Genomic DNA, 25574 nt, shown 5'->3' with positions numbered 1-25574 from the left:
GAGATTACTTTTCAGCGTAAAACCATCCCAGCTTTCTTCTGACAGCTATCTAATTGCAGTTCAGTTTTAGTCATGTCTGGTGAACTTTTCAAGCTGACTTCAAAATATCTCAAAGAAACAATGGTTACTGAATTTTGAAAAATGCAACCATCTGGAAAAGTGATAATTCAGCATTATGTATTAGAACTGAGTTGGAACACTAAGGGATTCATTTCTTGGATATGTACCTTTTATCACCTGTTACCCTAATTGACATTGTTCAAAAGCCAAATTTATGTTTGTTACGTGGATTAACCTTCTCTTCCTTCAAACAAAACTGTAATTTAACAAAAGGGTCAGTGATTATTAACACCCCCTTTTTCTAAGACAAACACATATAAATCCCCTTCCTCTATTTTCTAGATATAAACTGAACCTCCTTCACATTTGGGCAATTCTAAAATTAAATTATCTGTGCCCCTCAAAGAGATATTTATACAAAGTACTTTCTAAATTATAGTTTCTAGTTTATCTGCAATTATTTAAAAAATAGCCCCTCTCCCAAAATAGACCCAATTTAGGTAGGCACAAGCCTAGGTTTCATATGGCAAATACCACACTAATTAACCACAACTTAGAATGACACATTTTTAAAATGTCATAATTATTCACATAATTTCCTTATTTGAAAGTGGAAGAGATGGTAATACAATCTGTAGTGATCTGAACATAGTGAGACATTTTATTACTACACACAGAATTCTTATTTAACAAAACCCACTCATTTGAACCTCTCAAGGCTTTCTGTAAATATAAAAGTCTAAATCATTTCTGTATCTTTTCAATACATGCAAAAATACAAATTCAATGTTTCTAATGTATTAAGTAGAAGCCCAAATGCTGATTTTTCAATGAATAGGTAAGATATAATTTGGGCACACCTGTTAGACAGGTGTTTAGACAATTTAATTTTTTCTGTTTATTGAGCATAATCTTTACTAATAGCACTGCTGCTGCTGCTGCTGCTGTCACTTCAGTCGTGTCTGACTCTGTGCGACCCTGTAGATGACAGCCTACGAGGCTCCCCCGTCCCTGGGATTCTCCAGGCAAGAACACTGGAGTGGGTTGCCATTTCCTTCTCCAACCCATGAAAGTGAAAAGTGAAAGTGAAGTCGCTCAGTCGTGTCCGACTCCAATAGCACTGTCAAAGATCAATCCAGAAATGGTAAACTTATGGTTCCCAAGACTTGTGGACTCTAATGAGATTTTACTACATTAATATTCTACAGAGATGGTTGGATGGCATCACCAACTCGATGGAAATCAGGGAAGCCTGGCATGCTGCAGTCCATGGGGTCGCAAAGAGTTGGATACGACTGAGCGACTGAACTGAATATTCAACAGAACATACATTTTTAGAAGGATGCAAATTTCTACTCCTCTATAACCAGAAATTAAATTTTAATCCAGCAAAGCAAATGGATGTTTATCACTTATACAGAACACAGAAATAGGTCCTGAATATATGTAAACTTCATATACCTTAACTAATAACACGAAACAAAATGGAATTTCCTATTTCATGGCAGCCTGCAAGGATAATTATGTAATAAACGACAATAAGAAAAAGTCACTCATCATATAGTCTAGTCTTTATTGAAAGACTTAACTTCAACTGTGGTTTACAGCTTTGGCTTAAATTGGCCAGTCATTTCAGCCTCTCACTGCCAGCAGACATGAAAATCAAGTGGTAATGGCATGAGGGGAAATACTAGTAGAGAGATCAGAGCAAAGAAGGTGGTAGGTCAGAAACACATCACCAAAAATAAACCTCAAAGTGATTATGAAATAAACATTTTCTTGCTTGCCAAAGAATCTTTGCTGCTGTTTTTAATGAACATGGAAAAGGCAACGATTCTTAGGCTTAAACTGGATCAAGATAGCACTGACTTCACTCTGTTATAAAATAGTCTTGAGTCTGTGTTAGCTTGATAGTTGTATTTTAAATGGTACATTTCATTTGGATAAGTAGCTTTATATTTTAAAAACCATTTAATAAGAAATATTAATAATTTCCATTAACTGAACTGAGCACGTAATCTTGTTCTTTCAGATTAAGATGAAAAGACTTCAGTCATATGTTTACTATGCAGTATTAACTAGTCTGGTGTTGCAACAAGCTACTTAAGTTACTGGCAGACCAAAAGGCAAACTGAGAGTTTAGTTCAAGTTTCACATATATTTAAGAAAATTTTAACTAGGAGGCATAATTGAATAATTTGAGTGTTCTCCTTGTAAAATATAAAGTAAATTTTCCATAACATCCCCCAAAGATACTAACCATGAACAAAAGAAATAAGGGTAAACTTTATAATAGATGAATGTAATAAATGAGTACTGTGGTTAAAACTAAAGTGCCATAAAAAATTTGGCCTGAAGACGAACAACTTCAGACAATGTAAATTTTCATATTTAATAAATTTCTAAATGGGGGAAGAAGGAAAATACCAAAATTACTGTGGAGACCAATTTACAAAACCATTATTTTAAAGCTAATTGTAAGACTTCAAAAGTTTAAAAACCAGTAATTTTTGTGTGCTAACTGTATTTTATAGTGTAACTGTAAAGAGGTTTTTTTTTTTTCCATTTTGGTGCCCAGATTTCAAAACATTTCAAATACACTGCCTAAACATTTGCACCCCCTAGCTGTTAGGATTCAAATAGATAAGAGTTTTATTTTACATTCCTGTTATGATAGAAATTTGAGGCAGGTTTTATGCACATGGCCTGAAAAATACCTCAGAATCAAGTGTTAATCTTACCCAATCGAATCATTTACAAACTCTACACTCATACAGCTCAGCCTCTGTTCAGACTTGTCATCCCATGCACACTACCCACAAGGAAAAAATTAATTAAAAATAAAAGTCACAACTCTGTGTACTATTTAAGCTGAATATCCAATTATAAATTGGTACATCAAACTGTCTAAATAAGATGTTTTAACAATCTTGTTAAAAAAATTCTTGGGCAAAATATATCTAATTTTAAAAAACACCCCCAAGATTTTTTAAAAACGCTTGTACTATACAACTTATAGAACCTTGAAATAGGCTTACAAGGTTTTAATCAAGGTATTTACATACCAGATGATGTAAAGCAAAAAGAGAAAAAAGAAAAAAAAAATCTAATTTCCAATGACATTTTAAAATGTACTAATGCATCAGATTTGTATGAAATTAAAATTAAGGCTTTTTCTGTCATTTGTAGAATTTTAATCTTACATAGTAGCCAACCTTGGAAATGTCAGTCTTAAACATTCTTATTCATCCATTGCATTCAATGCAGTGGAGTGTGTTAAGTGTTACTTCAAATAATTACATTGTTGCTACTTCTATGTTGAAGCATGCTTTTAAAACACTGTATTCAATATTTACAATGTATATCATTTAAACTTCATGTAAAAGCATAGGTATGACTGTCTGACTTTTAATACAAACACCATACTTGGGATTTTCCCCCCAAAATGAAATGTAGTTTACTACAGTTTTAATTATGAACACTTTTTAAAGTTTTAAAAATATGTCTTAATGTGAACCACCAACATTTGCTCAAGGCAGACAATGCTGTTCCTTATTTAGGTTACAAAATTTCTTTTATCAGTCTGGTTTCAGTTTCTTTAGGCACAGAGAAAGTATTTCCTCCAAAGCGACTTCAAAATCATGCATTTCTTCTCAATATCACTTTTTTTTTCCTCCTGACTTCGAATGTGGTCCACCACGGGGGAGGGGAGGGGAGTATCAAAATTCAGGATGAACTTATATGTGATTCCCAGTTTTTCACGATCCTCCCTTTTTTGCTCTTTTAAAAACACAGTGAGTTAAAATACTGAACAGCAAGATAAAAATGGAATAGTATCTAAGAATCAAAATGTATTTACCCATTTCTCCTATTATATCAAAATTTGTAGTCAGAATTTTTTATTCACTTTATTTTAGTTTTTATACACAAAGAAAAATCATGTTCATATCCATCATGAACAAAAACTTAAAAAGGCAGAACTAGAAGACATGTGTCCTTCACCAAAGCAAAGCTGTGCTAAAGGTTCCAAACATTTCAATTTTTAAAATAAATATTTTCATTTTCCGATGCCTACTTTCATGTCTTCAGAGTGTCACAAGGAAATTGAAGCTATCATGAATTACATTTTGTTGAGAGTCCCCGCTCACTGTGTCTGGTAACTGGCCATGCCATATCCAGCTTGGTTGGGAGGAGGTATTACAGGGGGAGGGGCTTGTCCTTGGGGAGGCTGAGCACCAAATCCACCCATCCAAGCAGCTGAAGGTGATTGACTTGGAAGAAAGAAAGAAAAAAAAAAAACTTCAGCAAACACAAGTAAAAAAAAATCATCTATACATTTACACAGAAATCAAGCAGAGCCTAATCACAGAATAGACAAGAAATCAAGATACCTACAAGAGCAAAGAAATAAATGTTACATATCTAGCCATATATGCAAAATATATGTTCTAATATTAGTCTTAAATTTTTGTTAAGACAACATAATGCTGTCTGATAAATATCTCAAAGCTGATTTTTTTTTAAATGACAAATGATTCAACACATCTACCCTCCAAATATTGAACATATAGTAGATACGTATATCAATTTAAAAAACACATGTTTACATTGGAAGGGGGAGGAGCAACTGCTGAGAATAAAGATCCAGGCTGGCCCAGGGGGAAATAGTACAAGGAACAACGCAATTGATCCATAAAACAAAAAGGGTAAGCTGTTTTGAATTAGATAAATCTTGGGAGACTTCTCATACAAGTTAATAGGCATAAAGCATTAAATTTCTGAACATAAATAAGACAAAAGATCTTTTCCATGCAAAAGTAAATAAGTAAATAAAATGGTGTTTAGAAATATAAGTTAAATTCTACTAGCTGCTCCTAGAGAGAAGACATAGCAGATGCTATCCCAATCTCCCTTTCCACCCAGATTATAAAGAGCAAAGTGGCAGCATTTTTCATAAAGTTTCTACAATGCTTATAATACCACATAGTTCAGTGTATTTAATTTAAAAAGATTCTCCCCAGAAAACATACTTTTAGATTCCTTTTGTTTGAACTTTATGTTTCTACACTGGAAAAACTCAAACAACTTACTCTACTCCAAATCCTTGTTGATTCCATGGCTGCCCGTATACTCCATAAGGCGGTACTTGCCAGCCATTTGCCATATACTGTCCATACTGTTGTGGGTTTCCATAAACTTGGCTCCACTGGCCCCACTGACTATAGTCAACCTAGGAAAAAGCAAATCACTGTTTTAGGAAACGAGTAAGAAACACAGTATTTGAAGAAAGTGGGAGACAAGGAAGAGAAAAACTAAGTAAGCACCCTTATGTGAATAGGACTCTGTTATTTATCATTGTCTAAGTTTATTGGGGTGGTGACACCTGTGAAAAGAAAGTATTAAGATTCAGTTAATACCGTAAAATAATCACTTTTGAAATAGCATTAATAAAATCAACTGAAAGCAGCTATATGCTTTATTTTTTGTTTGCTCTCTTTTACAGACTTTCTAAAGCTCTTATGTAGATATGTAAGATGGAAACCTTAAAAAGTGCTATGAAAAATCGAATTACCTGTTGAAAGTTTTTAGTCATATCAGGAGATTCTTTACCCCAATAGCATTTAACAACATGTCCTTCAATTGTAGTACCATTCACCGAAACGATAGCATGAGCCGCACTTTCATGGGTAGAAAATCTGAGAGAGGAACAGAAGGAGGTTTTTTTTTTAAACTTAGTAATACAGAAACCCCTTAGTTTAAACCTATCAACTTGGTATTTTCCTAAAGCATATCATGTAGGCAGTTTAAAGTTATATATTGCAAAGAAGTCTAAATTAACAAACACATACTTGAGGGGATCAAATAATGTAACTGAAAGGAATGGATCACATGTAAGGTAGAATTATACCTGACAAATGAATAGCCCTTTTCTGGAAAAACTCTGATTTCCATAATTTGCCCAAATGGTGAGAAGGTCTGCCTCATAAGCTGATCTGAAAAATAAACATACAAAAAATGTAAAAATATTTAAGGTTCATATTATCAAGAAATTACTACTAATGATGATGAAGCTCCACAGAGAAGAGAACTAGGAAAAAAGACTCACTACACCTGTTAAGCCAGAAGCAATCCCTCCACAGTACACAGTACAGTTTTTTGGACTTGACTGGTTTACTACATCTTCAAATCTCAACTGCTTAGTGTTATCTGTATGCAGAAAGAAAGAAATAAGTGTTGACAGTTATACAGCATTATAAAATGGGTTACTGTAATACTATAAAGATATGAGATATGCCTCACTGTGGGGAGAAACAGAACTTTTTTCTCCTTGACACTACTGATTTGATCTATAAAACCAGCTGGTTCACAGCTTTAAATATACTTACATCAAAGCCCAGTTATTTTCAGATAAATATATCGAAAACGAAATGAGTCTTACAATGCTAACAAAATTAAATTTTAAGAAATTAAGACTATACTAACAGATGATTTTGTGAAGTATCCTTAAAAACATATAAAAGCAGATGCATCTTACTTTCTTGTGTACTTTTAGGTGCAGGTGGTTTACGTGTGGCCCAATTGGTTCTGATTTGACGACCACCCAACCACTGACCTCCCATATGCACAATTGCATTTTCTGCATCCTGTGAAGGAAAAAAAAGAAAAGAGCGATTACCAACACAGAAAATAACAGTATACAAGACTCACTAAGATGAAATAAAATGTTGGCATTTCTGGATACAAAAATCTTATCAGCAAATGACTCATTACAGCAATGTTTATTTATACATTTTAAGATACTAGGAACAGCATTTAAGCATCAAGGGAAATTTATAATTCAAACATGCAAGGAGAAAAATCACAATCCCACTGATAACCAAGAAAAGAGACAGTTGTTTTGAAATATCTTGTTGATCTGTAACATAACTTTTACTGTAGAGTATCTAAAAACTCTTGATATTATGGTCTAAATCACCTTACTCCTTACCAAATCTACATTCTAATAGCAATGGATTATGACTATGACAGGCCTTCCCAGGTGATGTTAGTGGTAAAGAATCTGCCTGCCAATGCAGGAGACTGAGAGAGAAGGGTCTGATCTCTGGGTCAGGAAGATATCTTGGAGGACATAGCAACCCACTCCAGTATTCTTGCCTGGAGAATCCCATGGCCTGAGAAGCCTGGTGGGCTACAGTCCCTGGGATCACGAAGAGCTGGACACGGCTGAAGTGACTTAGCACATACACGTGCACACATGACTATGACACGAGATTTAAAACTTAAGACAAAAAACTTCTGCGCTGATTTATTATGTTTTAAAAAACCTTTTTTTTGGCCATGCCACATGGCATGCAAGATCTTAGTTCCCCAACCAGAGATCGAATCCATACGCTCTGCAGTGGAAATGCAGAGTCCTAATCACTGGAACGCCAGGGAATTCCCCCCAAAATGAGTTTAGATTATAGAGGTTAATGTGCATTTGCAATGAATCTAAGCAAAAAAATATGACTCCAAGGCCTTCCCTGGTGGTTCAGTGGCTGGGATTCTGGGCTCCCAGTGCAGGGGGCCTGGGACCAATCCCTGGTCAGGGAACTAGATCCTGCATGTCTCAAACTAAAGAGTCTGCATGTGCAGGGAAAACTAGAAATCACATGTGCCACAACTAAGACTTAGAACAGCCCCCCCCCCAACCAAATACAACTCTTATCCCTTTATCTTTCTGCTTCAATAAAATGTGCAATTTGTTGTTGAAACTGTTCCAAAATGTTAATATCAAAGCCCATTATATTATCTGATGTTACAGTTAATGCATATGCTTAGATATTTGGGGCCCTTTTCTTGAATATATGCAAAAATCAATATGAATTGCCTAAAATTTCATTTCTGTTACTTGCTATAATCACTACCATCCCAGCTACAAAATTACAGATAATATAATTAAAAAGTTAAAATTGAGATTTTCATGGTTAAGACAAATATAATTTAACCTCCCTTCAAATTCTGAGGTTAGCTCGTGTGTCCTAATTTTGAGTTTCATTTCTAATACATCTTACTCATACCAAGTCACAACTGCAAACTTCAATATTCTTTCTTATCATCACCTTATAACCAGTCTATCTTTTCCCATTTATTTCCAAGCTTATGGAAAAAAAGAAAAAAAAGAACTATGCCCTATTACAAAATCACACAATCATCGTGTTTGTTGTTAACATCCAAAAACATTTACTGATGACTGAATTTTGTATTAAATTCAAATTGAGCTGAAAGAACATACCAGTTTATTATAAAAAGATACAAAGCCATAGCCTTTGGATTTTCCAGTTGCCATGTCTTTAACTACTCGGGCATCCCTGTGAAAAGAAGCACAGCTAAATGAGGGAAGTGAGAGTCATTCTCAAAATAAAAACTAAAAGGAACCACACACACTGTATTGTGAGCATTTTTTTAAATAAAATTTCAGTTAGCCCTAATTAACTACAGCCATTCCTGAACTCTCCCTAACGCTTCTTTACCTGTTAGAAAAAAGCAGTAGGACAAAAACATGTAATAAACATGCAACCTAATCAAATAGCCTGTGCTTTCTAAACTAAATGCTCAAATCTGAAGATTAATAGGAACAATAGTTTCCTTTGCTAATATTCTATTGGCTAGTGTCCTCTAAGGTTTACTGGTTCTATAAATTACTGTAACAATGCTAACTACTTTACCATGCAAACTCTAAATAGTTAAATGTTTTCTGCCTAGTGATACAAAATATATGAAATATTAAAAAATTGAAAAAGAGGAAAAAATAGGAATTAAAAAGGCATACATGGCCTGTTAACAGATTTCTTTATTTTTCTTGGTCAATTCTCTACCATCATTTTGGAGTTTGGGCAGCTGTAAATTTTGAAAAATTGACATTTTCAGAAATTTAAGAAAGGAGAATAAAAAACTAACAACAATGCTAAGCACACCAGTACGAAAACAACAAATTTACACAGAAATTTTAGTGAGTAAGTTAAAATGATTGGAAATATAGAACTCCACTGAATATAGAATGTTAAAATGTAAATACTAAAATATGTATATATAAATAATGTATAATAATAATAAATAGAAATGAGAAAAAAATCTACAACTGAGTTCCAGTGTGCACAGTTCCTTGCAGTTAGCCTTCAAGATCCTGTCCATTCTTATGAGCAATTCTGCAAAATAACCAGAATGCTATTACTTTTAATTGTGACTTGGACTTTAGAAAAACTGCAGGTCTCAGGTATAAATAAAGATTGAAAAACAGCAACCTGTATTATTTTTTACACTGATTTTTAAAACAGTACTACTTACCACATTTATTAGAGATTAAAAAGCAAAGCAAATATCAAAACAGAAAATTAAGAATTACATCTATCAAATAAAATCTACAGAACAACAAACCGTAGAGAGAAATATTGTTGTTCTTAGGTGAAACATATTTTTGTAAAGTACTAAAACATTTAACTTAAATCTATAGGAAATAAATACATAAAATAATGTGATTTTAACTAGATAAATTGTGATAAACATTTTACAGAACTTGCAACCACTTTTAATTTTCCAATATATTAGATCAAGTAACAATACAGTAAAATCTGAGCATAAACTTTGTTTAAAAAAATAAATAAATCAAACCACAATTTGGCCCTAACTAGCAGAATTAAACACCACTAACAAAAAATAATCTACTAATTAATCCCATATTCATGGCTCAGACATTGAAACATTTTAATACTGTAATAGTGCTACTTTTCAGCTAAAATATCGAAACACATTTATCATTATAATAACATACACATTTCTAATTTCACAATATACCCAAGGATTTCCCTACTTTTCCCCACTTATAAATTCCTTCTATAAAAGTTTAATACACAACTGAAATCACATTTAATTTTGGTTAACCTGTTATCTTTAACCACCAAATTTTGAAAACATTTGACAAAAGCTAGAGTTTATAATAGGCATTACCACCCAAACATCTGCTTTAAAGATAACAAATAGAATCACTTAAAATTTTTTCACATGTTATACACAGGATTAGATGAAAACAAGACCCCAAAACATTGAAATGACATTAACATTTTCAACAACATCTACTAATCAAAAAAACCAAACAAACAACAAACAAAAAAAAATCACACTAACTAGGGAAAGAAACTCTTAACTCTGATACAAGTTCATCATATACAATTTTGCCTATTGCTATTGAATATAGTATTGATTATGATACTTACGATATTTTACCAAAGGGGGCAAATGCTGATTTGATATCTTCTGTTGTAATTTCTGGACTCAAATCTCCAACAAACACGTGGAAATGATCTGAAATCAAAGCATTTAGTAATCAAATATTTAAGAAGTCAGGGACTAAACCTTTCTTAGGCAACACTAAAAGGAAGAAAAAGCCCTATGTGAGCTGGTAATGCTGCCAGGATAATTTCACAACTCTTCCGTAAAATGCAGCAGGAGTACTTACTGGAAGTATCTTTTTTCTGGCTACTTGGTGTTGTTGCCCAGTTTACTTTGACCTCCTAAAAATAAAGATTATATTTCATAAAATTATTAGGCATGTCATTTTTACTCATAACACTTACCACTTATTAAAATCATTTATCAAGCAGAATGAATTTTGGTAAAAGCACTAAGCTGAAGAAAACAAAACCATCACTTGGCAGAGCTGAGTATTTGTTTAAAAACTTGCTAAGAAAGAACACAAACTAATCTGACATGCACAGATATACTCATAAGGTGCCATCATTTATGATCTTACCTTTCCCAAAATTTTTCTCCCATTCATAGCAGCTAATGCAGCAGCTGCATCTCTGTGTTCATAAAATTCCACAAAGCAATATGGGTCATTGCTTGTATGCTGCAAAACAGAAAATCCAACAGAAGAGTTGACCCTTCTGCTATCGGGTTGCTGAGAAGAAAATCCAGGAGAAAACATTACTGATAGCTAGGAATGTATGAGGTGAGACTGCATAAGCTTATGAAAGCCTAACACTTTACAAAGCCTAACACTTTATAAGATTTACACCTATACCTGGCTTTGTACCTCAGAATATTGTTGTACTCAAACAGAACTACAAAGCAGTAGAGAATCATGACTATCAATATTAAATAAAAATATAGGATTCTGGTGAAATAAGTTAAATATAGAACAGAAGTTTATACTAAACAAAACCTCAAGCTCAGATCTGAGAGGTGAGGACCACTCCTTACCACTGCTCTCCTCTCCCAACATTATTTTCAAAGGGATGAACTCTATTTACGCATCATAATCCTTCATAAACTGTATCCCATGACCATAAAAAAATACAGAAATGAACCAACTTTACAAACTTTACTCCTGATCGAAACTAGGATTAGTACTATACATGATAAGACAAGATTATGTATTTCTCTGGATAAGGAAGGAATAAGAATGGAAACCAAAAAATTTCAGATTTATAATCAAGTGTTGAAATGAAATCCCTTTCAAAAGCTTTGAAAGCATTGGAGATTCTATACACTTTGAATTTGGCCTTCCAAAGACCAGAAAAATGTACTAGTGATTAAGAAAAGGTTTTCTGAAAATGTCTGAATAAAATATTCCAAGGCAAAGGTATGATTTTACATCAGAAAATGCCAATATAAGAGTGTCTAATACAACACCAATAACTATTAAATAAACAACAATATAAAATTATCAACAATAAACAACAAAAAAACACAATATAAAAGAAAGCACCTAAATTATAGCAACTATATGAACCAAAATGGAAATGAATTTTTATAAGACGGCAACCTATAATGAAGAGCTATACAATTGTACAAATATATTTTTTATGTAGGCTAAAAATATTCATCACTGTTCAATGTAAAATACACTAAAAATAATACTTAAAATGCGGCAATTCCAGTTGCACTTACAAGGGATTAAAAATACCAGATAAAATAAAGCTCTTTTCAACAACCACTGTTTTTCATTCCAGGAAAGTTTTGGAAGAAAAATCCAAAATAAGACGTCTAAAACAATAGTGGTGAAGCAACCAGAAGGCATTTCCTTGAGGGGGAAAAAAAGTGTAACTGTTAATACTGACATGAAAACTATGGACTCGCATACAAAATCCTATTGTTGTAGCCACGTGAACGGGAACGTTGTACTTACAGGCAGAGAAAGGAAATAGGGGTAAAGACTCCAAAGAGAAATACACATTCAAATTCCTTTTGTGAAAGAGAGTTGACATTTACCAGTAACATTCATTGAAGAAAGGATCTCAAAGTAAGAAAGAAGCTAAATCTGTGCTAGTCAGCTTTCTTCCTCATCCTACCTCTTTTGCCCTGATGATCTCAAAGGAAAACGTGGATAACTAGTAAAACGTACAGGAATCCAATGGTAGAAGTATACTAACTATGACAGGCTTCAGGTAATTGTGCATACTGATTGCAGATTTATCTAACTAGTAGTAGGCCTGATCCCATTCAATGTCCATACATACATGTGAACACACACTCTTAGATATTCGTATCACACTGCATTTCATCTCACTTAAGACACCATTGATTTTTTTGGTCACTGTCAGAGATGTTACAATTTTTTAACATTTGCCTTAGAATTGGTAATATACACTTACTATAGTATATGGAGGTGGAGCTTCCCAGGTGGCGCTAGTGGTAAAGAATCTGCCTGCCAATGAAAGAGCCCTTAAGAAACTCAGGCTTGATCCCTGGGTTGGGAAGATCCCCTGGAGGAGGGCGTGGCAACCCACTCTAGTATCCCTGCCTGGAGACTCCCATGGACAGAGGAGCCTGGCGGGCTACAGGCCATGGGGTAGCAAAGAGCCAGACATGACACAGCATCTGAACACACACATACCCACATGTATACAGGGAAAACAGCTAGAGTCTAAGATACAATATCTAAAGTAGAACATCGTAAGGGCAAGAAAGATTTCTCACACACTGAAATGAAATTGATGAAAGGAAACCAATACTCGGCAGTGGAGTTCATGGCCTTTGAAAGCTTTCCATTTACTCCACTACCCAGGGACACTATGGGGGCTTCCCTGGCGGTCCAGTGGTTAAGACCCATGCTTCCAATGCAAGGGGCATGGCTCAGATCCCTAACATACCACGTGCTGCGCAGCCAAAGGAAAAAAAATATTAAAACCGACTGTGTCCTTACCTTTGTGTTGTCACCAATTTTTGTTGGATGACATAAATATCAAAGCAGAGAAATATGAGACTTTAAAACTATTTACAAGTTCAAGTGTAGAGTTGTAGAATATGGATAAATCATGAAAGTTCACTTCAAACCCTTCTACCCTCAAGTGGCTGATTGTGCATATAAGTTAATAAAAAAAAAAAAAATGTTTTTCAAAACACTTTCTAGTGACTTTCCACTTTCTCACATTCCATTCTTTCCTAAACACACTCCAGTCAGTTTCTAACCCAACCACGGCAAGGAAAGTTTGTGCTGAGCTCACCAATGACCTCTCTGCCCATCTTTGTGATCCCTTTTCTTCCTCATCTTGATTCTCAAGCAGATTTCAACACAGTTGACAACTCTCCTCCTCTTCAAAATATTCTCCTCTAGATTCCACCATATTCTCTTGGTTTTCCTATTTCCTCACTGGAAATCTTTCTGAGAGCATTTTTCCCTCTTAACTCAAACTATCACTGTCACTTAAGCATTGAGGAAAGCCTGGCGAGCTGCAGTTCACAGGGTCACAAGTGTCGGATATGACTTAGCAACTGAAGGGCAAGTGCTGAGATGCACCAGGGCTGGCACCTAGGGCCCCCTACTCTCTCCTCTCTCAGTGCTATCTCTAGCTCTACGAACTACATCTTATCCAGGCCCACGGCTTCAAATATCGCTGCAAGCCAGTATCATCAGCATTGGTCTCCCCAGAGTTCCAAAATATTTATCCAACTGCCTACATATAATGTCCATTTATTGATATGTCTAAAACACATCTTAAATTTAACACTGCCAACACAGAGCATGATTCTCACCACTCCCCCCATCCACCCCGTGCCTTCAGTCATGTTCATTTTACCAAATAAACAGCATTACCACCCACACAACCACAAACAAGAATCTTCCAGGGTTTTCTTGCTGTCTTTATTTCCCTGTGTCCCATGGCCAATCCAGTCCTACCAACGCTGCCTCCAGAATACGTCTTAAATTTATCTACCACTACTTCTGTGGCTACCACTCTAAAGAACAAGTTCCCCGCAGCATCTCTTACCTTGACTAGTGAAACAGACACAGCTAGTTTCCTTCTCCTTCCGCCCTTGCTCCCTACAATCCATCCTCCCTCCAACAGTCATTTTCCAGTCACCTTTAAAATGCATATAAGACTAGAGAAAGTCCCAGCCCTGCAATGAAGACCCAGCACAGCCCCTCCCCCGAAATCTAACAGGAATACTTTACCATCCTACCTAAAGCCCCGGGTGCAACCACGATAAAATCCAAGCACCCCGTCATGGCCGGTACTGCCCTACTGATTCCAAACCCTGCCTGCCTGCTCACTTCCCACCGTTCACCAGGCTCCAGTCACCTGGTCTTTGGTTCCTCAAACACCCAAGCTAACTACCAACTCAAGGCTTTTGTATGGGCTGTTCCCTCTGCCTCCAGCTCTTAATATAGACAGCACCATCCTGTTAGTCCCATCTCAGCTCAAAGAGGTGATGATTTCTGACAGCAATCATTACCAGGCTGGTCCCATACCCAACATCCACAGTCTGAAAAAGATGCATTTGATCCTTCAAAATTTGGCTGAGTCAACTACCTGCTGATGAGAGAGATTTCTGGATCACAGACCATAACCAAAAAGCCTCAACATTCAATTAGGCAACTTCTGTTCCCGTCTCCTTATGAACCATTATTATTACATTCACAAAACAGATGCCAATGGCAGGACGCCTCCCCTCACCAGCCAGGCTACACGGCACCAACACTCCACTCATCATCACGGAACTTTCATTCTTTTCAAAGCTCTTATCCCTATCCAGAATTCCCGTTCACGGTTTTCTGTAACAGTTTACTGTTGTTGACAACACTCTCATTTGTACGTGAACTCCTGGGCACCTTGCTGGTCTAGCTCTGCAGCATGTTCCCAACGCTCTGAACGGCGCCAAGTACAGAGGAAATGTTCGATGAATGAAAAGGGAGAATGAGTAATAATCAAAGACAGGAAGGAAAAAAGAGGTAATATACCAGACAGAGATAATTACTGTTAGTTAGGAAAGGAGATCAAAAGGCCACTTGGCTTTACAGGTTTTTAATAGTTTCTCCCGTCTCAGGACATCACACAAACTCCTCAACACAGCTCTGGACCGTGATGAATGCTCCTGCCTCATCTGGCATCTCAGAAGACGAATCCCATTCCAAACTTAACCATGTTATGGTTTTTATTTTTCCTTCAATCTCACAAGAACTCCCACTCTCTGTCTACCGGGCTGGATCAACATTCTTCTCTCTACCTGGATTCCCTTCTTCCTCAGATTCCTATCTAGCCAGTTTCCACTATCCTTTCTGGTTTCAGCTGAGACACGGAATCCTCCAAGAACCCTTCCCTGACTGAAGACTGTGTGGACCTATATGCTCCTAGAGCACTTGAAACTGTCAGCTTCCACAACATTTACTATCCTATTATCACTCATGCCTGTTAACTCCTCTGTCTCCCTCATTAGACTGGAGAATTCTATGGGGCGAGGAACTGTTTTATTCACCACTGTATCCTTAGCACTTACCATGGTACCTGGCACAAACTGAAGAGTCAAAAAAAAAGAAGTGTTAACAAATAAAAAAGAAGAGAATAAACTGAAATACAAGTCATTGACGAGGAAAGTATAAAAAGTAAGATTTTGGGGGGAAAAAAGGAAAGCAAATTAGCAATTCAATTCAGACTGCTACCTTCATCAAGCTGCTCAAGCAGCATTTACTAAAAATGCTCAGGATGCCTGTGTGGCACTATGGTCATAATAAGCCAACGTTCTGCACACACCATCCCCTGAACTTCAAGTGTAACACTCTTACTGTAAATAGATGAAATATCACATTTTGAGATAAGCTCTAACAACTTTTTATAAGCAGCATCGCCTGAAGATAGCATCATCATGAAGGCCTATTTGAAAATAAGGGCACACTTTGTCCTCTCGACTTCTAAACCTAGTTTGTCAGTCAAAGCAAACAAGTCAACACAACAAACACTAATCTCTCCATCTAGTAACCTGAGGCTTAAAATGATACAAATCAACTCATGTATCTCAAAATGGTAAACATTATGCTAACTGTCAGCACCTGGAACTGGGAAGCTCTTACCTCTGTGATCATTTTACAGCTTTTACAGGGTCCAATCTGACTGAATAACTGAAGAATAAGAACTTCTGTCACATCTCTGGAGAGGTTACCTACGTATCTGTATAGGAAGAGAAAAAAAAAAAAAACAACTATCAGCAATTTCCCTTCAGCTCTGGCTCTAAAGCACTATCATTTACACATCATTTTTTATTTCAACTTCCTCTCTCTTCAATAAAATTTTTCCAATTAAGCCTGATTCTTTGTGTGTAAGATCAACTCTCAGCTAGGAAAGCATAACTGCTCTTAGGGCACTAAAGTTATCACTTCAAAAGACTTTATAAAGAGCAAATCATTGTGATTTTGCATACCCCCCAAAGCACATTATTCTGCAGCCTATATATCATTTTCTCATCTGTTAGAATAAAAATAGTAAATTTAAACCAGTCTCAAGAAAACTACAATGTTTAGATGTGAAACACAATTTAAAATAATGTATAACACACACAGTACCACAAATATTGACTCATTAAAACACCCAATCATAGAGGGTTATCAGATATAAGGTTAGTTTATCTTAGACCCTCAACCAAAGCAATTACGTGATCAAAGAACAGAATCAAAGTTATAGCAAAACACACAAGAAATTGAAGGATTTTTTTTCTGTCTTGGTAAAATAACAAAATATCCTCAGCTAAAATGCATCAGAATCAACAAAATACATCTTTATGTAGATAACAAAGCAAATATAAAGATTTCTCTAAAAATTCAAAAAAAATTAAAGACAAATTCAGGCATACTTTTGACTATAACATATCTAAAAATTTGTTTTTTTTTTTTAAATTACAAGTTGAATATATAAGAAATTTAACATACAGGTTAAGTTTAAAAGAAAAGAACACTGTCACTCAAAGATGACCACCTTGTATCATGGATCTATCTCAATCTAGCTGAATCGACTTTTTAAGTCTTTCTGGTACTCAGTGTATAATTCCTAAAACTCACATCTGTTATGATCCTCATAAACCAAACAACATTTGTAAAATGTAGACACTTTTCTTCTGGAAAGGAAAACAAGCTTTACTTTCCTAACTATAATATGTAACATCTGGAAACAATGTATTGAGACCAATATAAGCCTTGCATCTACAGTTGCCATAGTTTAAGTTGGGACACTCTGAAAGGGAAAACAAGACTGAGAAAGGTAAGGTTAAGTGTAAAAGAAGAAAATCTGATTAAGAATGAACAGCAATTTTCTTCTTTACCTAAGAATTTCATTGTAATGGGTCCTAATAACTTTAACACACTCTAAAAATGAAACGTAAGTCCAATGTTACTTGAATGGAAGACTAAATAAGTCACAAACTGGTTGAGGTCCACTATGTTACCTTGTTTGTTACATTTAAAGTAGAGCAGACCCATGAGTAGGCTGTGCAGGACGCACTCCCAGCAGTAGTGAAAGGTTACAGACTACTGAGCTAGCCAATCACCTGTCTCTTTTTTTTTTTTAAACCCATAGCAGTTTGTGAGTCTGTATCCTTGGAATTTTTTATACAAGGTAGACTTCACTTTCACTTTTCACTTTCATGCATTGGAGAAGGAAATGGCAACCCACTCCAGTGTTCTTGCCTGGAGAATCCCAGAGACGGGGGAGCCTGGTGGGCTGCCGCCTATGGGGTCGCACAGAGTCGGACACGACTGAAGCGACTTAGCAGCAGCAGAGCTAGCTATAAAGAACAGTGACCTTGGTCTCTGAAGTGTTAAAACTCATCTAACCTAAGAATAGTAATAGTTAGCTCATTTCTAAGTGGAGAAGTTAATGGCAACCCACTCCAGTATTCTTGCCTAGAGAATCCTATGGACAGGGCTGTTGTCTATAGGGTAGCACAGAGTCGGACACGACTGAAGCGACTTAGCGTGCATGCATGCATGCATTGGAGAAGGAAATGGCAACCCACTCCAATGTTCTTGCCTGGAGAATCCCAGGGACAGGGGAGCCTGGTGGGCTGCCGTCTATGGGGTCGCACAGAGTCAGAAAAGACTGAAGCGATTTAGCAGCAGCAGCTCATTTCTGAGAATAGGAGTTTCACTATCAAAGTTAACTAGTAACAAAGTAAAAAGTATCGCTTTTATGTAACAAACTGTAGATGATTTAAATAATTTAAAGTTTGTTTAAACATCTTTTCAGGAAAAACTGCATGGGCATCCTGTTTCATAGGATCTTTATTCCAAATCAATCTATTTCTAATTAATACAGATTCTGAAGAACTTCTAGAGGCACATTTAGATATATTAATTTACATTTCAAGCAACAAAGAGCAAAAGGTTAATTTTAGAATGTCATGAAATACTTATAGAAAAAGTCCAGTTTTAAGGTTTCCTACTTTTCAAATATTTTCACTAAAAGTTCAGTGGTAAAGCAACAAACTCCAGAAGCTAATATAAAAATGGCCTTCCATAACCACATGTAAGACATCTGAATCTGACAGGAAAAAAAGGATATAATTCAACACATAATTTCACCTAAGTTATACCCAAATCTCAAGATTGCCTTTTCCTTCACTCAGAGTTCTGTAATTCATTCATCTACGTTTGCCTTCATCCTCCATACAACTTAACACCGAAATATCTCGTAACTTTTAAAACACTATACAGCTTAAGTACCGTGACATTATTATAAAGTTTCTGTCCCAAAATAAATACTAACAAAAATATTCAAGGCTTACTCTGGCAAAAATATCACATCTTGGTAGTATACTGAAATATTACCTTTTCCTTCTAAATTATACGTCATTTCTACGCTTTCTTTCTGCTTTGGTTATGAGGCAGTCAACATATTCTAACATTCCAAGGATTTAAATATAAAATTTCTACTTGAAGAACACAGAATAACAGAAAAAGACAAATAGCTCAAATGCTCATGTCTGACAATTCAAAGAGAAAATACTTAGGAAATTCTGAAACACTTTTTAACTCAAAGTGGGGAAAAAGTATATGTTAGGTCTATTTTGTCTTGTAAGAACAGGAACTGTAGGAATTAACACATTAAAAATGGAAAATGGTGTCTTTATCCCTAACATCAGGGTTAAAATCAAATTTGAGACTAGAACTTGGCAGTTTCACAGTAGGCAAAAGTCCACATTGCCAAACTACTTCCTATGTCGAACTGCGCAGAATTTTAAGAACACCATGCCTTTCAGAAGACTAATCACACTTTCCATCGCTGACTGTGCTCTCACTCAAAAGATTAGCCGTACCGAGGTCAAAATTATCAGCACTTTTACATAAGATGCTATGGCTAAGTAACATTTTTGGTTTTGTTCTTGCAAATTCTTATGTAAGAGAAGATTTTGCAACAATATCCTTCAATGGGCCTCTAATGAACTGATCAATTTATCAATATTTTGTTTTAGGAAGGAGGCAGGGCAGAAGAAAGGTACAGGAGGTATAAGTGAACTGACCAACTATAAAAGGAATATCAACACACACACACATATATTTTAGAGAAACAGAATATGATTAAATTGAATGAGAGGCTTAATTTAATTTCAGGCCCAATACAGCCAAACCCTTGGTAGAGTAATCAATTTTATAATAAGATTCAATAGTATTTACTTCTGCTATTGCCCTTGGATGGTCAGATTATCCCTAAATCAATGGTTTATTTCCTCCTTTTGACTGAGTCTCTGTTAGGAAGAAAACAGCCTACAAGATGGCTCTGCACACCACGGTGCAACCCCACATCCACAATTCCTCTTCATTGCGGTACATCAAATAGATGATGAAAATGAACCTACAGTAGAGCACCATTACCATTTAATGCTGTGTAACAGATTCAGAAACACCATGGATCAAATCACTGCGCTCAAAGTTACCCACAACACAAATCTGAAATGTGAATCCTACAAGGTAGGTGTTACACAGAATTTTTCTCATTTGTTTTTTTAGATCCCAAATTACCCAGTATATATTAGCTCCCCCCACCTCCCGCAAATGTCAAATGAGAACAAAGAACGTCAGAAAACAGACCTTCAAAGCAACTATATGACAAACTTTAGTCTCAACATCAAAGCAATTCTATATCACTTTAAATACCATCAAATAAATTAGTAATACTGTAGGTAATGAATATTTAAAGACCTACCTAGGCTATAAACACCATATTGTTTTCTGATGATAGAACCATATGTCTTAGCTTGTGTGTGTCTGCAGGAAAAAAACCTCACTAGTAACACACAGGCATTTTAAGGAAACAGTTTAAGATAAACTTTGTTAAGAGTACATTGTTTTAAAACATACCAACCACTTTAAAGCCCAAACCAAAGATCACAATATAAAATAAAAGAAGGATCTCCATAAATAAACAAAACCCCTACTAGATATCAATCTCTAAAGTCACCTTCAAATTTTTCATGATGTTACTTGTATCTAAAAGAACCTTTTAAGAATACGTAAAATATGCATTACTTTTATTAAAATCTGACAAAAATGTAATTGTGAAACATTTGCTTTTATCTCAAAATTGTACGTTTGAGGTTTAAAATATATATATATATAAATCAACAGACCACACCATGTATGACCATGTCTGCCTATATATAATTTTAAATCAACCAGGATTTCTTTAAAAAACGGACTTAATATTAAATTTAGTGAAAAGAAGTAAAATCATTGTAAAATATTTGAGTACCTCTTACGTTCCAGGCAGGGGTAAGACCTAGGAAGATGTAGCAGTCCTTGTCTAAAAAAAAAAACAACAAACCTTCCCATGGAGAAGAGTGGGAGCAGGAAAAAGGAAGAAAAGCGAACATGTGCTGACATCTGACATGCAGGCACAACCAGGCTCAAGATGTTTCAGTACTTCTATGTATACATGTCACATTTTTAGACAGCTGTAAACATACTGAGAAAGAACAGGAGTTTGGAGAAGGTTGAGGTAAGAATTCTTAAGTGACAAATTAGTCTGTGGAGTAAGATCTGATAGAGATGGAAGAGAAGGCAGATGCAAAGTAGTTATATGAATTAAGGCTACTGCAATAGCATTTTATTCAGCATGATAAAAAACAGGAATTCTTCAAAAGAAACAGATACAATTAAAGTGAAACGTGCCTCAAGAATTTACCAATTATTCAGTAGCTATTATGATGCAATGATGACATTTCAGAGTTTTAAATACAATGTAACTTTCCTCTTTGTTAAATACAAGCTTGCTAGGCCTAAATTCAGCCTTCCCAGATGCTTCCTTCCAAGAACACATTGCTAACTAAATCTCCAGTCTTGGCTTCAACAGATGTCAAAAGGACAAATTTCAAGCTTGTCCCAATTCTCTCTTCTGGGAAGACAGCAGAAATGGAAGACAGCACAAAACATACACGGAAAACTTCTACTAAGCAGGCTTTTCATCCAAGCATTATATGTGCTTCAGCTGGCCTCAGATTCTCAAAAAGAATAGCAGATACTTTAGGAAGACATTAGAGAAACAGGAACACAAAGTGTAATCTACCCCTCCCAACAAGACAAGAAGCCAAACTTGTACCAATATTGAACACAGATATCTACCTTCTTGACCGAACACACTTTCCTTGCTAGAAGTAGAGAAGAAAAACTGGTCAAACTTCCTGAGTACCCATCCACCTTCGTCTATTCCCCCCAAAGTAATTTCCCCAACAGATAGTAGAGCCAAGTGGACTATGATCCTATCAATACCAGGCAGAGGAAAGAGAAAACAAAGCAGCGACCTGACTGACTCCCTGCACTGGAGGCAGGTGTGCTGCGCTTCGAAACGTTAGGAAAACCCAAGGTACCCAACTTAAAACATTTAACTAGGAATTACTCACGCTTCAAAAAAAAAAAAGGCAGGAAAAAAAGAAAGGAGTGCCACATTATTTGCAAAGGAATGCAAATGCTGAGTCATCACTCTTCAGTAGAAAGGCAAGGAAACTAGAAAAAGCACTTGGAAGATGAAATTCATTCATTATACCGGGCTTCAGGTAAAGAGCAACAGCAAGATCGAAGAAAGAGCGCTCAAAAGACACACATCGAAGAGCTGATTAAAAAACAAAAAAAAACAAAGCAAAACAAAAAAACCTCTACTTATCCAACTCTGAAGGTCTGGACCCAAGAAACAGATTAGGAGGAGGTAACACCAATGAGAGCAAAAGCAGTTTAACAACTGGTTGTCAGTTTAGCGTAGGTAGCGCTCAAAGTAAACTTCATCATCCAAGAAGGGAAAAGATGCTCCGGCGGCAAGAGGCATCCCTTTCTCACTCTCAAAGTAGCGGGCGCTGGGCGAGTGTTTCTGACAGCGTGGGCGCGGGCACGTGGGGCAGAGTAGGGGCTAGAGTTGCGGGCGAGCGTCCGGCTTCCTCCGGGAGTTCAACTTAGGGAGAAGAGCCGGCAGCGACTGGAGCCGGGGACGTGGAGGGCGCGAGTGCCGATTCCTCGCGACCCACAGCGGGAGGTGGCTGCGATCCCACCCCCAGGCCCACCCCCACCAGGCCCGGCCCCCATGGTCGGGCGGGGGTGGGGGGGGACCCGCAGCTCCCGGCCCAGCCCAGGGCTCCCAAAGCAGACGGAGAGCAGGAGCTCTCCCGGGCCTGACAGGCTCTGCCGTGCAGAAACCCAGCTTAGGAAGAGGGTGCAAAGAAGGGCGCTAGAGGGAAAGGTCCAAGCGAGCCCCGGACCCCAGGAAGTGACTGTATTTAGGGGGGAAGGGAGGGCTTCCCTTCCAAGGAAAAAAGGGACAGATGAGGAATGCACTTCGCGTCCGCGCCACCGCGGCCAGGGATCCACCGAGAAGTCCCAGCTTCGGCCCCGCACTCCTGCTCCCTCCCACAGCATCCCGCGGTGCCAGGGGGCCTCCCAGCGCCTGGTACCCCCTCCGTCTCGGGTACTCACAGAGTCCGGGGCTGCCCGTCGTCTTCCATCATGGTGGGTGCGACGGAGCGATCCCGGGACAAGGGGGAGGGCAGGGCCGGGGAGGGGAGGGGGTGGGGAGGAAGGGGAGGGGGGCTCCGGGCACCGGCTGGGGACAGAGGAAAAGGCACCGAACCCTGCTCTCGGGCTTTCTCCCCCCAGCCCGCTCCGGACACTGCGCTCCAACCAGGAGGAGCAGGAGGAGGAGGAGGATGGACAAAATGGCCGCCGCCACCAGCCAGGCAGGAAACGGGGCAGAGCGCAGGCGCGGCCCGCCAGGTCACTGCTCAGGCCGGCGGCGACGACCTGCAAGGGGGATCGCTAAGAGGGGAGGAAGACGGGCCGCTGAGAGAACCCGGTGCGGTGTCACGGCGAACCACGTCGTCGCTGTGCGCCGGCCGGTCGGCGAAACCCAGCCAGCTCGAGTCAAAAAAAAGAGAGAGAGAGAACCGCCGGGAAGGTGATGTGTCTGTGAATTGTGGTCCTAGAAATGAGAGAGGGAATCACTTCTCCAGAGGACTTCTGGGAACTGTAGTCCAAAGGAGACGGCCGGCACCAGCGGGGCGCTGGGACGCGGAGAAGAGACTTCTGGGTAGTGTAGTCGTCTGTGAGGCGTGCGGCGACCAGGAAGTCGGCGTGCTAGGAGGGGAGCGGGGGGAGAATAAAAGCTACAGTAAGAGGCGGGGAAACGAGGTGGGGGAAAGCCCCGTCTCGGAGGTAGACTACAAGTCCCAGAGTGCCTCGCGCTGGGGGCTGTCCTAGCACTGCTCCTGGCATTTTAAAGCACTTCTGTTGGCTCTGCGGGAGCTGCCGCTCCGCCTCCGTCCAGCTTGAGAGCGGTTTCTTCAATTGCTGCTAAAGGCAGTGCTCTGACTCCGCGTGGTGTCCGAGCCCTCAGGGGCTTTCTGATCCCCAGTTTTAAACAAAACGGCCGGCCTCCTGTCATCAACCGCTACCCCGCGCGACGGGCGAAGATGATAGAGTGGACCTTGGACCCGCCCTGAGCTGCAAGCTACCCTCACCGGCCCCCCACCCCAACTTTCCCAACTGCCAGCCGCGTCCTGTGGTCGCGTTTTCCCTCAAATAGGTATTCGAGCCTGGGTTGGCGGCATGTAAATTGCTTTGGGGGTTGTGCTCAGTCGTGTTCCACTCTTTGCGACCTCTGTAGCCCGCCAGGATCCCCTGTGCATGGGATGTTCCAGGCAAGAATACTGGAATGGGGTTGCCATTTCCTCAGGGATCGAATCTGCGTCTCCTGTATTGGCAGGCGGATTCTTTACCACTTAGCCACCAGGGAAGCCCCAGGGAAAATTGCTTTGCAAGTTTCGAAGATCTCTCCATCCGTTCACTCATCGGATAAGGTGATAAGAAGAGCAGGGGGTTTATAGAACCATGTTAAGGATTGACACCAGGCTGAGGAGTTTGGGCTTTGTCTTCTAGTCCATAAAAAGCTATTCAAGGGATTTATTCTCTTAACTGGACCTGGGTACAGGACTGTATTTATCATAATGCAGTTCATCATGGATCTATGCCTCTAACAGTCTTAGTGGCTTAAAACGACAGGAATGTATTATCTTACAGTTCTGAACTGAGTTTCACTGGACTATAACCAAAGTATTGGCAGGACTGGTAAAAAAAAAAAAAAAAAGGTTGCAAGAGATGAGGATGAATAGGTGGAGCAAATTAAAGCACATGTAACCCGAAGCAATGGCACCCCACTCCAGTACTCTTGCCTGGAAAATCCCACGGCGGAGGAGCCTGGTGGGCTGCAGTCCATGGGGTCACTAGGAGTCAGACACGACTGAGCGACTTCACTTTCGCTTTTCACTTTCACACATTGGAGAAGGAAATGGCAACCCACTCTAGTGTTCTTGCCTGGAGAATCCCAGGGACAGGGGAGCCTGGTGGGCTGCCATCTAAGGGGTCACATAGAGTCGGACCGGAGAAGGCAATGGCACCCCACTCCAGTACTCTTGCCTGGAAAATCCCATGGACGGAGGAACCTGGTAGGCTGCAGTCCATGGGGTCACTAAGTCTGAAACTGAACAACTTCACTTTCACTTCTCACTTTCATGCATTGGAGAAGGAAATGGCAACCCACTCCAGTGTTCTTGCCTGGAGAATCCCAGGGACAGGGGAGCCTGGTAGGCTGCCGTCTATGGGGTCGCACAGAGTCGGACACGACTGAAGTGACTTAGCAGCAGTAGCAGCAGCAGAGTCAGACAGGACTGAAGCCACTTAGCAGCAGCAGGTGGAGCACAGGTCATTTTTACCCCAGTGGTGAAATTATTCT

At 38.4% G+C, this 25574-nt stretch overlaps 2 protein-coding genes across 8 annotated transcripts; one reads left to right on the top strand and one right to left on the bottom strand.

Moving 5' to 3' along the window:
• Positions 1613 to 23807, bottom strand: TIAL1 (TIA1 cytotoxic granule associated RNA binding protein like 1). 7 transcript variants are annotated; one of them, XM_005698540.3, is made up of 13 exons: positions 21057 to 21113; positions 20511 to 20572; positions 16391 to 16487; positions 10850 to 10999; positions 10556 to 10610; positions 10314 to 10401; positions 8336 to 8411; positions 6596 to 6704; positions 6172 to 6267; positions 5969 to 6053; positions 5633 to 5756; positions 5151 to 5290; positions 1613 to 4331 (listed from the first exon to the last, which is right to left on the bottom strand). In XM_005698540.3, the coding sequence occupies exons 3-13, from the start codon at positions 16400 to 16402 to the stop codon at positions 4205 to 4207; spliced, it is 1062 nt and encodes a 353-aa protein (XP_005698597.1). In that variant the 5' UTR covers positions 16403 to 16487; positions 20511 to 20572; positions 21057 to 21113; the 3' UTR covers positions 1613 to 4204. The 7 variants fall into 7 exon arrangements, with proteins under 7 accessions (XP_005698597.1, XP_017896902.1, XP_005698596.1 ...); XM_018041413.1 differs by having other exon boundaries at positions 10850 to 10948; XM_018041409.1 differs by lacking the exon at positions 20511 to 20572 and adding an exon at positions 23264 to 23444 and having other exon boundaries at positions 1614 to 4331; positions 21057 to 21107.
• On the top strand, positions 21114 to 24444 carry LOC108634029 (translation initiation factor IF-2-like). Its single transcript, XM_018041414.1, has 2 exons — positions 21114 to 23296; positions 23444 to 24444. Exons 1-2 carry the CDS (start codon positions 23120 to 23122, stop codon positions 24041 to 24043), a joined length of 777 nt encoding a protein of 258 aa, XP_017896903.1. The 5' UTR covers positions 21114 to 23119; the 3' UTR covers positions 24044 to 24444.

Source organism: Capra hircus, chromosome 26 (assembly GCF_001704415.2).
Source record: "Capra hircus breed San Clemente chromosome 26, ASM170441v1, whole genome shotgun sequence".
Taxonomy (NCBI): Eukaryota; Metazoa; Chordata; class Mammalia; order Artiodactyla; family Bovidae; genus Capra; species Capra hircus.
This window is presented reverse-complemented; position numbering and strand designations above follow the sequence as displayed.